Source organism: Pleuronectes platessa, chromosome 19, assembly GCF_947347685.1.
Source record: "Pleuronectes platessa chromosome 19, fPlePla1.1, whole genome shotgun sequence".
Classification (NCBI taxonomy): Eukaryota; Metazoa; Chordata; class Actinopteri; order Pleuronectiformes; family Pleuronectidae; genus Pleuronectes; species Pleuronectes platessa.
Window position 1 is genome coordinate 15,388,768 of NC_070644.1, and position 13,404 is coordinate 15,402,171.

Sequence of the window (13,404 nt, forward strand, 5' to 3'; positions counted from 1 at the left end):
TTGTATTGTAAACTGTATACCTAGTATTTTATTTATAGTGTTTTGTTTAGATTGCAGTTTGTTCCAGCTTTGTACTCTGGCCTTCACTCGGCTTTATAGCAATTAAGTGGATGAATGACAGTAAATGTTGAGGTGACTCTGATGTCATAGTGGTCCAATGTCTAACTATTAATATGGATCAACAGGTCAACCGTGTTGAAATTGGTAAAGCTTACTTGAAAGCACTTTTGTTCAGCTCCTGTTGTTTTTAATGTTATATAATTACAAATACAAAAAAAAGCAACACATCAAATTGACAGGTTTATTTTCATAAAAAATGAAATCAAAGCAGTGATCTGCAAACAGGACTGCAACAATATCCAAGATATCCAATCCAAAGACAAAAATCAAAAAGACTATACAATGTAAAAATCTTAAACACAGATGTCGCAATTATCGCCTCTTCTGGAAGATGTTTCCTCTTCCCATTCCACCGCGGCCTCTGCCTCGAGCTGCCACTGCAGACAAAAAGACAAGATAACATATTTCAATAAAAAACAAAGATCATTCAAATCGACAGTGCATCACTCATCAGGCGAAAGTGTTCACAGAAATAAGTATATAAATAAAAGCTAGTGACGATAAGTGGTACAGATCTAAAATACTTTAACCCAACTAGTTTTCTTCAGATGTTGAGACAAGTCAGATTTTATAGGATTGTTACCCAGACACCCAGAGAGCCATGCACACCTCCACTAAGGGAGCCTACAGTGTTCACTTGGAGGCTGTTCATACACGGTGGAACAGTGAAAAGGATGTTTTCAAGTTCTTAACCGGCTCTTTCAATAATCGACTGCTCCTCTCTGCGTCTCATTCCTGCTGCACACTGCCAACTCAGATCGAGCCAAGCAGAGCACTCGCTGCTGTCTCCTCCAGCTCTCCACACATGTCTAAGTTTACAAATTATGTTGTTTACACGGTGTGTGCGTGTTAGTGTGTCTGGCTGAGAGAGAAGTGCTCAGTGGCGTCTGTGTGTGGCACAGTCACCCCCTCTAGTTATGGGAACATCATAGAGAAGCTACGCAATTAGTTATCAACCTCTTATAGTGATGAATTTGGCTCTTGGCAAACGTGGTCACTATAAGTGGTTTACACCGATCTAGAAATTTGACATGGGTGGTCTTCTCGGAATTTTCTATGAAGTATAAACCCTGGCTTAAACTGTGTAAACCGTATTAGGCCAGAACATAGCCACGAGTCTTGTAAATAAATCTTCCGACTCACCTTGTGCTTTGAGAATAGCCGCCTTTCCCCTTCCTGCACCAGATCCTTGGTTCTTGTTCTTCATACTCTTTAACATTGGTGCATTCTTTAACATGTCTGGTAAAATCAGGAAGCGGATTTTGCTGCCACGAATGTAGACTTGCTCCAACTGCGCCACCCGGCCATCACGGTAAGTCACTGTGATATTTGACATCTGTAGCAATGGAAGAAAGATTATATTTTAGCTGCATGCAGGTTAAATCACAGCTTACATTTTTTAAAGTATCATAGTGAGTTGCCCATATTTTTTGACCAAAATACAAGATAAATTAGGTTTGAATTAAATCGTAATAAAGATTTAAGCTAAATAACAATCCAAGCCATTCTGTTGAATTAGTGGTTCACAATTCTAGTCTCACAGCTCTGCTCATTTATTCCCAACAACCTGAACTGGTTCACAACTTGGATTATAGAATATATCAAGTACAGCCAAAACAGCTGCAAATACAATGATTTTGACAAGAGTAGAAAACAGATGAAAGATCTTAAAGAAATAAGCGAACCACTTAGCAGCACCTGACAAATTCATTGGAAACGGTGTAAAGTGCAAATTTTCACCTTAAAAACATTACGTAAAATTATCAACTTTATGGGTATTGCTATCTGTAAAACTAGGACTGAATAAAAGTTTGACTGCTGTTGCAAAACCGAATTTTAACCAGCTTACTTCCCAAAGGAACAGAACATAAGGGAGGATAAGTCACTGTGGCCGTGTCCTTATTTATTTATTCATTATTTATAGTGTCCAAGACCAACCTGGCAGTTCATGTTGTCCTCGGCCTCGATCAGCTTGCCCCTGTACACCTCTCCAGTGTTGGTCTCACAGGTCACGATGTGTCCCTCTGCTTCATGCAGAACCTTGATTGGTACGCCGATAGACATTTTTCAACTGTGATCCTGAAACAAAAGTATTGAAAGCCTGTTAAAACCTGCTGTTACCATTATAATCCTACCAATACTAAGATGTCAACTCCCACCAACCCATCCCCTCCAATGTACAACTATTTCAAATGATAAGTTGTTGTTGGGCTGAAAGTTTCTTGTAGCTAGTTTTAATTTGACAGCAAAACATCACATTTATTTTTGTTGTGTTTAAAAGCTTAGAAACCAGGAACTGGCTCGGTCAAAATAATGTGTTGTGCGACTCCATTAGTAGCATTAGCATCTCTAGTGCTGCGACTACAAATCAAACACTGAGGTGGGGTCCACAGTTGTAAACATTTGTGAGATGGTTCACATTATTGTTTTAAGTAGTTAAAGATCAATGAACTTCAAGTTAGATAACAATAAGACGTGTGTAATCGCAGGGGCAAGGGGGAGTTGCCTGCTAGCTAAATTAGCAGCGTTAGCCGGCTAGGCTAACTTATAAAAAACGCAGTGTACCGAACCAGAGGGCAAGATCTCCACATATTAAATGAGGTTAGTTTTTGCTACAACCTACAAACTAACACTCAACAGGATTGGAGTTCCATTTCCAACATTTGGATTTCAAACGTACAGAGTATGTACGTTTGAAATTAAAAGAGCGCAGATAATAGCAGGAGCCATGTTGGCTACGTGAATGAATAAGGTGCAATGCGCCACAAGTTGAAAGACCACCGCTGCTTAACCTAAGCAAAGCGTTTACACCGATTTAAAAAAGCCAATAAAGCGTTTACCTGGATTTTGCTCTGGAAACCGATTTTCTTTGTGGTTTAGTTCTTGTCTCTGCAACGTGCTCTTGTCGCTTTCGCGTCTCTTTTTGAGCCTTCTTCCGCTTACCCACAATGCAACGAAAGGCAAGCTAAGTACTTCCGGTGGAATTGAACCCGTGGTGCATCATGGGACCTGTATGTTTGAGCTCTGGATAAAAACAAAGGAGCAACGTTTGTCTTATTTTGATGATTCCTGTGACATCTGTGGTCACAACTGTAGTTTTATCCAAAGCAGCAAATACTAACTATTTAGTGGTTTGTAAATTAAATGGTGTCCTAGAAAAAGGCTAATTGGATTACAGTGTACATTTACTTTGTTAATGTGCCTAAGGTTATTTTTCATGTATATGGACTTTACTTAAGTAGATTCATTTTCAGGTATAAGATACTTTCGGCTTTTGCACATCTACATATCAGTAAATATCTGTACTTTCTACTCCAATTCCCTTTTTACAAAGCATATTATTCTTTATTAATGACAGAGTGTGAACTATTATTGTATCAAACTAAATACAGTAGGCAAAGTTAATGATGTAGGTTTCACTCGGCAAGTACTTTACTTTAACTTTACTAGATTTTTATCTATTTCTTTGTACTTTTTAAGTAAAATGTTTGAGTACTTCCTCCCCTACTGTTTGATTGTATTTCTATTAGACATCATCCTCTCACTAATCCTGCTGGAGCCTGTAATCACATGACAAATATTGCGGTCTGTGATACAGGACAGTGCTTTGTGTATTCATCCACGTTTACTTTATACAAAACAAGTGACTCAGATTTGAATAGTACAAAAAACTATGCCTACAATATCAAAGGGAGATGGCTTTATTGATTTGCATACTGCTGTAAAATGCCACAAAGTGTAACAAATAACTGATATGTATATATTTAAAAATAAATAAATACACAGTGCGTGAGCTAGAAACATACCCATGTATGCCTCTTCCTAAAGCACACAAGTGTCGCTTAATGCCCCGCAGTGAAAGGGCCTCTAAATGAGGAGAGCGAAGGCATAATGGCATAATAAAAGACATCATCAAATGAACCTTCATTTGATTTCCATTGCATTAGGGCCATTGACTGGCGTCAGCAGCCGGGCCACTCTGTAAACACCTCCCGCAGAGTCGTCTGTGGCCGTGCGTATGTGTGTGTGTTACAAGCATATGGGCTGATATTTGGATAGACCAAGCAAGCTTTGTTTTGGGTGTGTGGTAACTGGCTCGTTGTCATCAGTGCCTTTGAGTCATCTGTCACTTAGTTGTTGTTGAGGCAGCAACAGACACGTGTTGCCGGGCAGTTATCAAACCAGCATCATCAGGTGTTCTGCAGCCATCCAGCAGTTTGAGAAATGAGTCTTCAACAGATCTATAAACAAGAGATAGTGCTCGCCTTGAAATACCTGTCAAACATCGTTGGTTCCCCCACGCCTGCCTCGTATCACTCGGTCCAATAGTCACAATTATCTTGAAAAAAACCTCATTAAAAAGTGACCTACTGTGAATTAAAGACATTTAATTCTCCAGTGAGTAAAAATAACACAGGTGACCATGTACAAAATAACGCAACATTATCATATAAATGTTTTAGAAACACGTATACAGTGGATCCAGGGCAGTTGAAAGTGCTTTTATACACTCCAAGATGCAAATTGTTTAAAAGACACCTAAAAAAAACATGGGAGAATTTAAGCATTAGCACGTTTCTTTGTTTTCTTGTAGATTTGATCCAAATCAGAGATCGGTGCTGAGAACAAAGTAACAAAGCAAAACAAGATATTACAACAAAAAGAGGAAACACAGCTCTACTGCTGCTATCGATCTGCTTTGTTCATCCTTCGTGTTATTTGCAGAATGTTGTATATTTGACGGCAGTATAAATACAGTTTATATTCTTTAATGTCTTTGTCATGAGACTTCTGGAAGCTCTGCAGAGCAGGTGCAGTCCGTCTGTTTTAAGAAGCCGGCATGAACATTCACAAAAGTAATACCACTCTCAATGTTTCTCAGCTCCGAAGCATCTGTTGTTCCCCCGAAATATGTGTCTGACTCTTTTCCTTCCTGCGCAGCAAATCCCATGATGCACGGCAGCTGCGGTGTTAGTGAACTGCTGCTTATTTGGTGACAGTTGGGTGTTTGGCCACCTGGTGCAGAGTCTAACTTTGTGGTCCAGTGGCAAGAGGCCTCCTGGCTAGCTTTGGTTTGCTTGGAACCAGGGTCAAGGATGTAACTGTTAACTACAGTGCCACACGATGACTCTTTACTGGTGCGGGAAGAGGAAGAAGTCCTGACGATGCTGCTCCTGCTGCTGCCAGCACCTCTGCCATCGCCAAGCCCATGCATATCCCCATGCCCCAGGATGTGCTGGGACAGGATCCTCCGGAAGGTCTCCCTGAACTCCCGAATGCGATAGGCGTAGATGAAGGGATTCATAACGGAGTTAGCATGGGAGAGGATGATGGCGATGTTCATCACCCAGATGTGTGGGCGTTCGCAGTCGGGACACATGTGGTTGAAGCAGTTGATGATGTGCACTGGAAGCCAGCAAAAGGCAAACATCCCCACAATGATGGACAGTGACTTGGCGGCGTGCACCTCCTTCTGCAGGGTGGAGCGAGGTGAGCTCGAAGCCGAGGTTATCACTGCAAGAGCGGACATGTGCGAAGCTTTGAAACCAATCATCCTGAGCTGGTGCTGCGCGGCCAGGAAGATGTTGGCATAGATGACCAGCATGACCAGCAGAGGCAACAGCACACAGCAAAAGAAGTTGAAATAGACCATGTAGTCCATGGTGACCACTCCTTCGAACAGACACTCGCACAGGCTATTTGGGCAGCTGCTGTTTGTGTGGCCGGCGGTTTTGGAGTCCGAACCTGTGCAAAAGAGACAGGGGGGATTTTTTGTTTAATCATGGCAACAGTGACCAAGCACAGTTTGGGATTTAGACCCCAAATTCAACTGTTTACCTGAGTTCTCCTCGGTAATCATCTTTGCTGTGAGTTAGAAAGATTGACACGAGTAGGAACATGCCGGCTTCATTTAAGAACTCGAGCCCTTTTCTCTAGTAATTCAATACCACTAATGGAATTGTGCAGTTTTACCCAAGTGTCTATTTAGTGCTTTTCTCCCACATCCTGTGTGTCCGTTCATCCTGAAAACAATGGTTCTAGAAATGAGTTGTTGTGGCTTAAAAGAGGATGTGGTTGGCAATAAAGAATTTCAGATTTCATTGCTTCCAACAACTGACAATGAAACAAAGACAAGTCAAAACTCAGACATTAAACTATCTTCTCAGAAACCGGAGTAACGGTGTTTGACTTCACATTTTTTCTACAATATAGGGTAAGAAGGTTTCTGAGGCCTTGGAATCATGCGTTCACATTGTTCTAAATGAATGGCCCACCTGTGTTCCAGCCCAGCATCGGAGTCAGGCCGATGCCCACGGAGAGGACCCAGCACAGGGTGATGATGGCCTTCGCCCTCTGCCCTGTCACCAGGCTGTTGTACCTGAGAGGAGAACACACTCATACATGAGGGCCGGCTGCCTCGTCTAACTTCATTATGATCGTATCTGCAGTAAAATCAATATGAGGCGATTCAAATGAGGATAAAATGTTTGTGCATTCAAGAGTGGGGGAATTATTAATTTAACAAACCTAGGAAAGATATTAGCGTATGGGAGTGCTGCCATTACTGTAAAATCTACATTAGCTGAGTTTAATTTGAATTAGTTACTTGATGCTATTAAAATGGGGCTGGAATGTCATTACTGAAAGATACAAACTGAAGCGTGTATCGACGGTCCCAGATTGTTATTGAGCGGAATCCAAATGGCGGCAGGATATTTTAGCTTCACTTCAGGATAGTGGGAGGAAGTGGGAAAGCGTACATATATATATACTGTATATATATATGTACAGTATATATATAAAGCTATGTCAACCTCTGATGCATGATTGGTTTGCTGTCATCTGTGAGCACACATAAGGATGCAGGAGCTGTTATGCAGCTGCTTATGCAAATGTATGACCTGCAGGGTTTTACTCAATGAAATATCCTCTCATGCCAGGAGTAACACAGCGGCGACTAAACAACCTTTGGATTTTTTTTTATTATCAGCTGGAAAAGCGATTGGGCTAGCTTACAATGTTATTTGAATGGTGGTGATTTACATGGAGGAAAATTAGTCTTCAGCTTGTTTAAATATTTTCAGCAGCTTGAAAACAGGAACCCAGTAAGACCCAGTGGAGATACATATCTCTGTCTGAACACTGGGTTTGCATGATACGTAGAAGGACTACGCAAGATCTGCTCAACTGATTTCCATGAAATTTGCTGGAGGTGTGGGGCACGACCCAAGATAAATACCCCTAAAGTTTTCTTTTCCAAAAAGAAAAAGTGGTTCAAACTTCATACAGTGGCAGACAACTTTGAAAAGTGACCTGATTATGGATAATCTGACACTGTGGAAGTCTCCGTCTCTGTTTCAGGTTTCAGTGGAGTGGACCTTTTACTTCTCCCCTCACCTGAGCGGGTTCTTGATGGCGATGTAGCGGTCCACAGCGATGGCCAGAAGGCTGAAGATGGAGCTCTGGGTGAGCACGAGCACGAAGCAGGCGATGAACAAGCAGCCGTAGAAGTTTGCACAGAAGCCGGTACTGCAAGAATATATCACAGGTTCAGAAATATCGAGTGTATTAAAATCTAGTGAATTATTGGACCAAATCAGTCAGGGGGTTTTGGTGTGTAAAAATGAAATGGTACCTGATGCTGATGGCGAAGGGAATTGCCAGAAGCCCTACAGCGATATCAGCCACAGCCAGTGACACCAGAAAGAAGTTGGTGATGCTCTGCAGGTTGGAGTTGAGGCAGACGGCCCAGCACACCAGGATGTTTCCAGCCACAGCCAGGCAGGCGATCACCAGCTCCAGGACAATGTAGACCAGCTGGTCAGTCTTCAGCATGGTGAGTTCTTCGTCTTCTCTGCTTTCTTGGCGCTGTCATCCCACACACTAAGCTGTTTGCCAAACCGCTTAATGGAAGAGTGATTGTGTCGCAGGGACACGGCCAAGACAGGAAGTTCCCACCACAAACATCACATCTGAGGTCTGACTTCACTCTGACTTCACTCGTACCTTTTATCGTCACACGCCCGTCTGTCACTTTCCCCTTAGAGCTTGGTTGACTTTGTCACAGATGGTGGCGGGAGCATTGACTTTTGCACAACAGCTACAGCAAATTAAGAGCGGTGGCCTGTCGAGAAACGAGAGGAAGAGGGAGAACACAATCTCAGTGGTGGAGCCTGAACAAACAGATTGCAGGTCACCACACACCAGGTCAGAAGAGCCATCTATCTCTGGTGGACAGCAGGGGACAATTTATTCTCCGCACAGGGCCAAAGCAGACAATCCAACAATGCACCTTTTATTCCAGTTTCCCGAAACCCTTCCACACACTAATCATTCCCACCACTGACCTCATATTCTTCCAAAGATCACTGATAATTACCCAAAGTGAGGCCCCTCCGAATTTGAGGAGACATTGCACCATTACGGGAAAGCTGTAAAACTATCCCTGCTGTTTTTTCTCAGGGTATTTAGCTGAATTCCTCTGTACTCTAAGCAGATTAGTGTGTTATCACAAACAGGGGCTCAACCCCCGAGAGCCTTCGCAGAGATGAAGAGTTTGAATGAGATGTAGGTCAAGTTGTTCAGTTCATCAGTGTACAACAGCTGAGGGGAGTAAGTGAGACAGATGTGTTATTATCAATATTGTTATGATTGTTATTATTATCTAAGTTCTCTCCAGTAGTTTGAAATTATTGAAATGATCTTTGAACATTAAATAACACTTTATGAGAGATGCAAGAGTTGAAACATGTGCCAGTTAGTTTAGTTCTGGTCCAGATGATGTGATCGGACACGCTATGTGATTTCTCAGTGACCACAACTAAACGTTGTTAATGCGCATCATAATCTAAAACACTACTACTGCTACTATTACTAATAATAGTAATACTAATACTAATAATTAGTAAAAAATGCTCAACTATAATTTGTTCTTATGCACTGAAGTTTGAAAAATGTACTTCCTACTATTACTATAACATAATAAAGGACAACTTTTAGAAATGGGCCTTTTTCAAGACAGTCAAGGAAACTTTAAATATATGACAAGAATCAACTAACAGATCAAATATGAGGGTGCCAATAAAACAATTAACAATGATAGGCTCATGAAATAAGTATATGATCAACCACATAGTAAAAGATCTGTAATAAATGTTAAAAACATCTATCGTTTTTGTTAATGTTTTTTTGCAGATTTGAAGAAGCTTTATTGATTTTGTTCCAGATATGACACCAACATGAACATCTTAAATGCACTGCTGTACGTTATCATACCAAGATCATTATCACACATTGTATCCTGTTGACAGATGTGCAGAGCTGGTTTTTCTCCCCTGTGAGATAAAACCCAGACAAAGCCCACAGAGCAGAAACAAGCCGAAAGGGAAACTTTATAAACGACGGTGAAAAAAAGAACAATCTGCAAACATGAGACAAAGTTCCTGCCGATGTCTGTGGTCCGAAACATTTGACAAGATAAGATTCAACAAGACTAAATGTTATTGATCTATTTTTGTGCCTCACGTTAGCGTATGTCACAGAACAGGAATTCCCAGTCCACTGTTTATTCAGTCCCCACGTTGCCGTAGATTAAGGTGGTAATGATGAGGATTGGTCCGGTGATATGCTGGTGAGCAGGGTGCCCCCCCGCCTCTCACCCAAAGACCCTCAGAGGATAGGTGGTACAAGTGGACGAAGGGGTGGATGGATAATGAGGCACAACACTTTTAATACAACTGCACAAGCTAGTTTGACCTTTCTTCACATGTTTTATCCTGAGGCCTGGAGCTGCTCAGACGTTTATTCCTGCTGCTCGATCGCTGAACACCGATGGACTCGCTTCCAGTGGATGCCTGACAAGTTCAACTCAAAGTCACTATGACTGATGAAAAGCTGTGGTGATAATATATCGGCCAAATTCAGTTTCAATTCAGTTATTCGAATATAAAACCACAAAACATGAAGGATTGAAACTCTCATTTCCTCTCTCAGACTCTCACGTGATCAAAGCTTGTTAAAAGACCGTAACTACACTTAAGTGTAGTAGTGTATTTTCTTCGTTTCTTGTCACTTATCATACATTGTTCAAATCGACCTCTTTTCATGACATTTAACCGTGTGACTCACTGCTCTGGTCCCGATTGGCCAAAGTCCCACTTTTCATGTTTCCTCTATTGTTGTCGGCTGAGACCTGCTCACATCAGCCCGGAGGAATTCAGGGTTTATCAAGCAGGTTTGGAAAAGCTACTGCGACTGAAAATCATCAACACTCTGAAAACCTGAACTAGGATGTGGTCAATATGTTTGGTGAAACATTTTGGCAAAACTGAGTAAACGAAATTTAGAACTTGTGAAATTGTTTAAAAATACCTTACGAATTGAGGAAATGAAAATTACAAGAAATAAGTCGATCAGAATAGCTGTGACATGAAAAGAAGTAGCTGCAAATGTTCAGATATAATTGAAATTGGCAGATTTGACTATAAATAAGAATATTGTGAAACTTAACAAATGTACATCGACTGGATGTTTTTAACTTTTACCAAGAAATAAATGTAGTACATTAAATAATTTGTGTATTTGTCTGTATTTACTCCACCCCCCCCACCGAAAGTGAAAGACAAATGTTCAAAATAAAGCAGTTGTGCACAAATCGTCACTTTGCAGTTTGTAGGATGAAAACATTTCTGAACCTGAACAGCAAAGAAACAAAACAAAGGGAATCACAGTGCTGCAGGTTTACAGGTCATCACCCGCACTTTAAGCCATCACATGCTCAGCGTTCTTGTTTGACCTTCTTCCAGTTGACTGCTTTGGATACAACTGCCCCCCCCCCACCCCCCTCTCCATTAATATGAGGATTGATATACAGTATGTACTCAGAGGCCTTGGAGGAAGTGATAAGAAAATAAACATCCTGCAGGAGGGGACCTGTCACTAGCCTGTCAATCAATGGAGCAGCACAGCTCCACCGAAATCACAAAGAAATGCTTATGTATTGTTATTAGTATCATTGTTATTACGGGACAAATTTAAGAATAACAATAAATTAATATAGTTTGAGTATATATCATTTATAAAACACTCCTTTTACTAGAATTGTTTCCCCTCACGTTAGAAGATGATCCAAAGCTGATCTGACATATTTTAAACATTATAAACGAGCTATAACAACTATATTGATCTCCTTACCTGATTGTTGGGGTGAAAACAAAAGTATTTTCATCCGGATGATAACAAAACTTCAATGTGTGGAAACAAAGTGAATATAAGAAATTGCAAAAAGCTGTAAATCCTCTGACACGATGCTGCTGCTGCTGGTCTGTGAAGTTTGAAGGTGCACACCAGGAGAACACGCCCCTCTCTCTCTCTCTCTCTCTCTCTCTCTCAGTGTGTGTATGAGTGAGTGGAGGAGGGCGGAGGGTGTGTGTGTGTGTGTGTGTGTGTGTGTGGGGGGGGGGGGGGGTTGCTTCTCGTAAACAGTGGCGTATGAAGATATGGAAATGACCAGTGACTCAAACGTTAACTAGTTGAGGGATGACAGATGAAGTAAAAAAAATAAAATAAAAAAATACTATAAATTTAATTCAGTTCAAATAAATTAGGTCCTGGTACCTTATCCATAGTTTTTACTTGTGTAACCCTAACCCTTAACCTAACCATACCCTTAACCTTAATCTAACCTTAGCCTAAACCTCTAAACATGTCTTTACCTTAAACTGAATAACTAACCTTATGGGGACTTGCTTTTTGGCCCCAATGTAAAGAGATTTAGGTCCCGACAACATGAGTAATACTTAAAACACACAAACACACACACACACACGGACACACACACACACACACACACACTCAGAGCCCTCCAAATTTGACCACGTGTCGATGGCTGCATGTTCCTTATTTCAGATAATCATCTAATCATACATTTGCTGGCATTTCCCACTTCCCCCAAGATAGGATTTTATATTTAGTGTGTCTGCAAAGCGTTGGAGCTGAGTGATCACTCTCACCCTTTGTGATGCGAGTGTTTTTATATTATAGCTCTATGGTTTAATAAGCCCTATAAAACCCATTGAAATTAGTTCCATGTGCTTTTAGTGTCTTTAGTTTCACATGCACCATTACAGAGGATGCACGTCCAAATGTTGACTCATGTCTTTAAGCTGTGTAAAGAATCAGATGCTCCAGTGTAATGTGCAGGTGCTGCCTGAGGTGACTCCTATGAGAACTAGATTTACCCACAATGCCCTCTGCTAGTAGCCCACTGCATCACATCAGTCATCACAACTTCATATTGCCATGACTAAAAAAGTCCACTCGTCGTTCTACCCAGTGCTTGCATGACTCAGTTTAGCGTAAAGGAAATTTCACTGGCAGATATGTTGGGTGTGATTTTAATGTTGTTAGTTAACATCAAATTATGTGAAAGAGGTAAATACACACATTTTATTAGTGTCTAAATCTGACTGTTCTGAGTATTTTATTTATATAACAAACGGGTAAAAATAAAACATTTCCAGAGAAGTTTAAATAGAATAATTTCAATTTGTTATGATCTTTCATTTCAAATTAGTTTTCTTTGCTCAGCCGCAGCTCTGCACTGTTTTGTGAAAGACATAACAGCTCATTGTGAATATCTGTACCAGTCCCTGTCTAGTCCAGCTTCAGCTTTAGTCGTTCTCTCTGTAAAGAAAATGAAGAAAATGAAAAACGTGCCATTTGATCTTGATACAGGAGATTTTATTTAACATTTTTGTGTACAAACATAGGCTGCAAATGCCTTCCAAACATGTTTGCCCTCAGAATACAGTTTTCCTTTTTACAGTTCTACAAGCAGAACATTGAATATTCAACAGGGAACAGGAGTTTGTGGTTGGTCAGCAAGTCTCGTCCTCAGCTTTTACTGTTCAAAGTTGAACAGAAGAGAAACAAGCATTTCCCCCCCACAGAGGTCAACGTATCAGAGTATGGTGGCTGCACAGGGTCATTTCAAATTATTAGTATTAATTGTATGAAAATGTTGAGATCATTTCCGGTTGCCATGTACAATAAACGCAAAATCTTTGTAACTTTCATATAGAGCAATATGTTCCATAGTTTCAGGCCATTGCACAGAAAAAGTAAACCTTTCTTTTGCCATGTGGACTTTGTACAGAACCGAGGTTATGGAGGGAACCGTGTTATGGAGGGTACATGCAGATACACTGACAAGCAACAGACCAAAAAATAAAACAAAATCAGATTTTAGAGTAATATAGGATTTTTTTTTTTCCATCTCCTAAC

At 40.8% G+C, this 13,404-nt stretch overlaps 2 protein-coding genes across 2 annotated transcripts; both read right to left on the reverse strand.

The window, feature by feature from the left end:
• Positions 1-287: 287 nt before the first annotated feature.
• snrpd3l (small nuclear ribonucleoprotein D3 polypeptide, like) lies at positions 288-3,104 on the reverse strand. Its single transcript, XM_053411219.1, has 4 exons — positions 2,961-3,104; positions 2,059-2,199; positions 1,264-1,456; positions 288-497 (listed from the first exon to the last, which is right to left on the reverse strand). The coding sequence occupies exons 2-4, from the start codon at positions 2,182-2,184 to the stop codon at positions 433-435; spliced, it is 384 nt and encodes a 127-aa protein (XP_053267194.1). The 5' UTR covers positions 2,185-2,199; positions 2,961-3,104; the 3' UTR covers positions 288-432.
• Positions 3,105-3,805: 701 nt separating this feature from the next.
• On the reverse strand, positions 3,806-11,504 carry adora2ab (adenosine A2a receptor b). The gene is made up of 5 exons (XM_053411784.1): positions 11,314-11,504; positions 7,757-8,245; positions 7,519-7,650; positions 6,396-6,499; positions 3,806-5,865 (listed from the first exon to the last, which is right to left on the reverse strand). Exons 2-5 carry the CDS (start codon positions 7,954-7,956, stop codon positions 4,901-4,903), a joined length of 1,401 nt encoding a protein of 466 aa, XP_053267759.1. The 5' UTR covers positions 7,957-8,245; positions 11,314-11,504; the 3' UTR covers positions 3,806-4,900.
• Between the last annotated feature and the right edge of the window lie 1,900 nt (positions 11,505-13,404).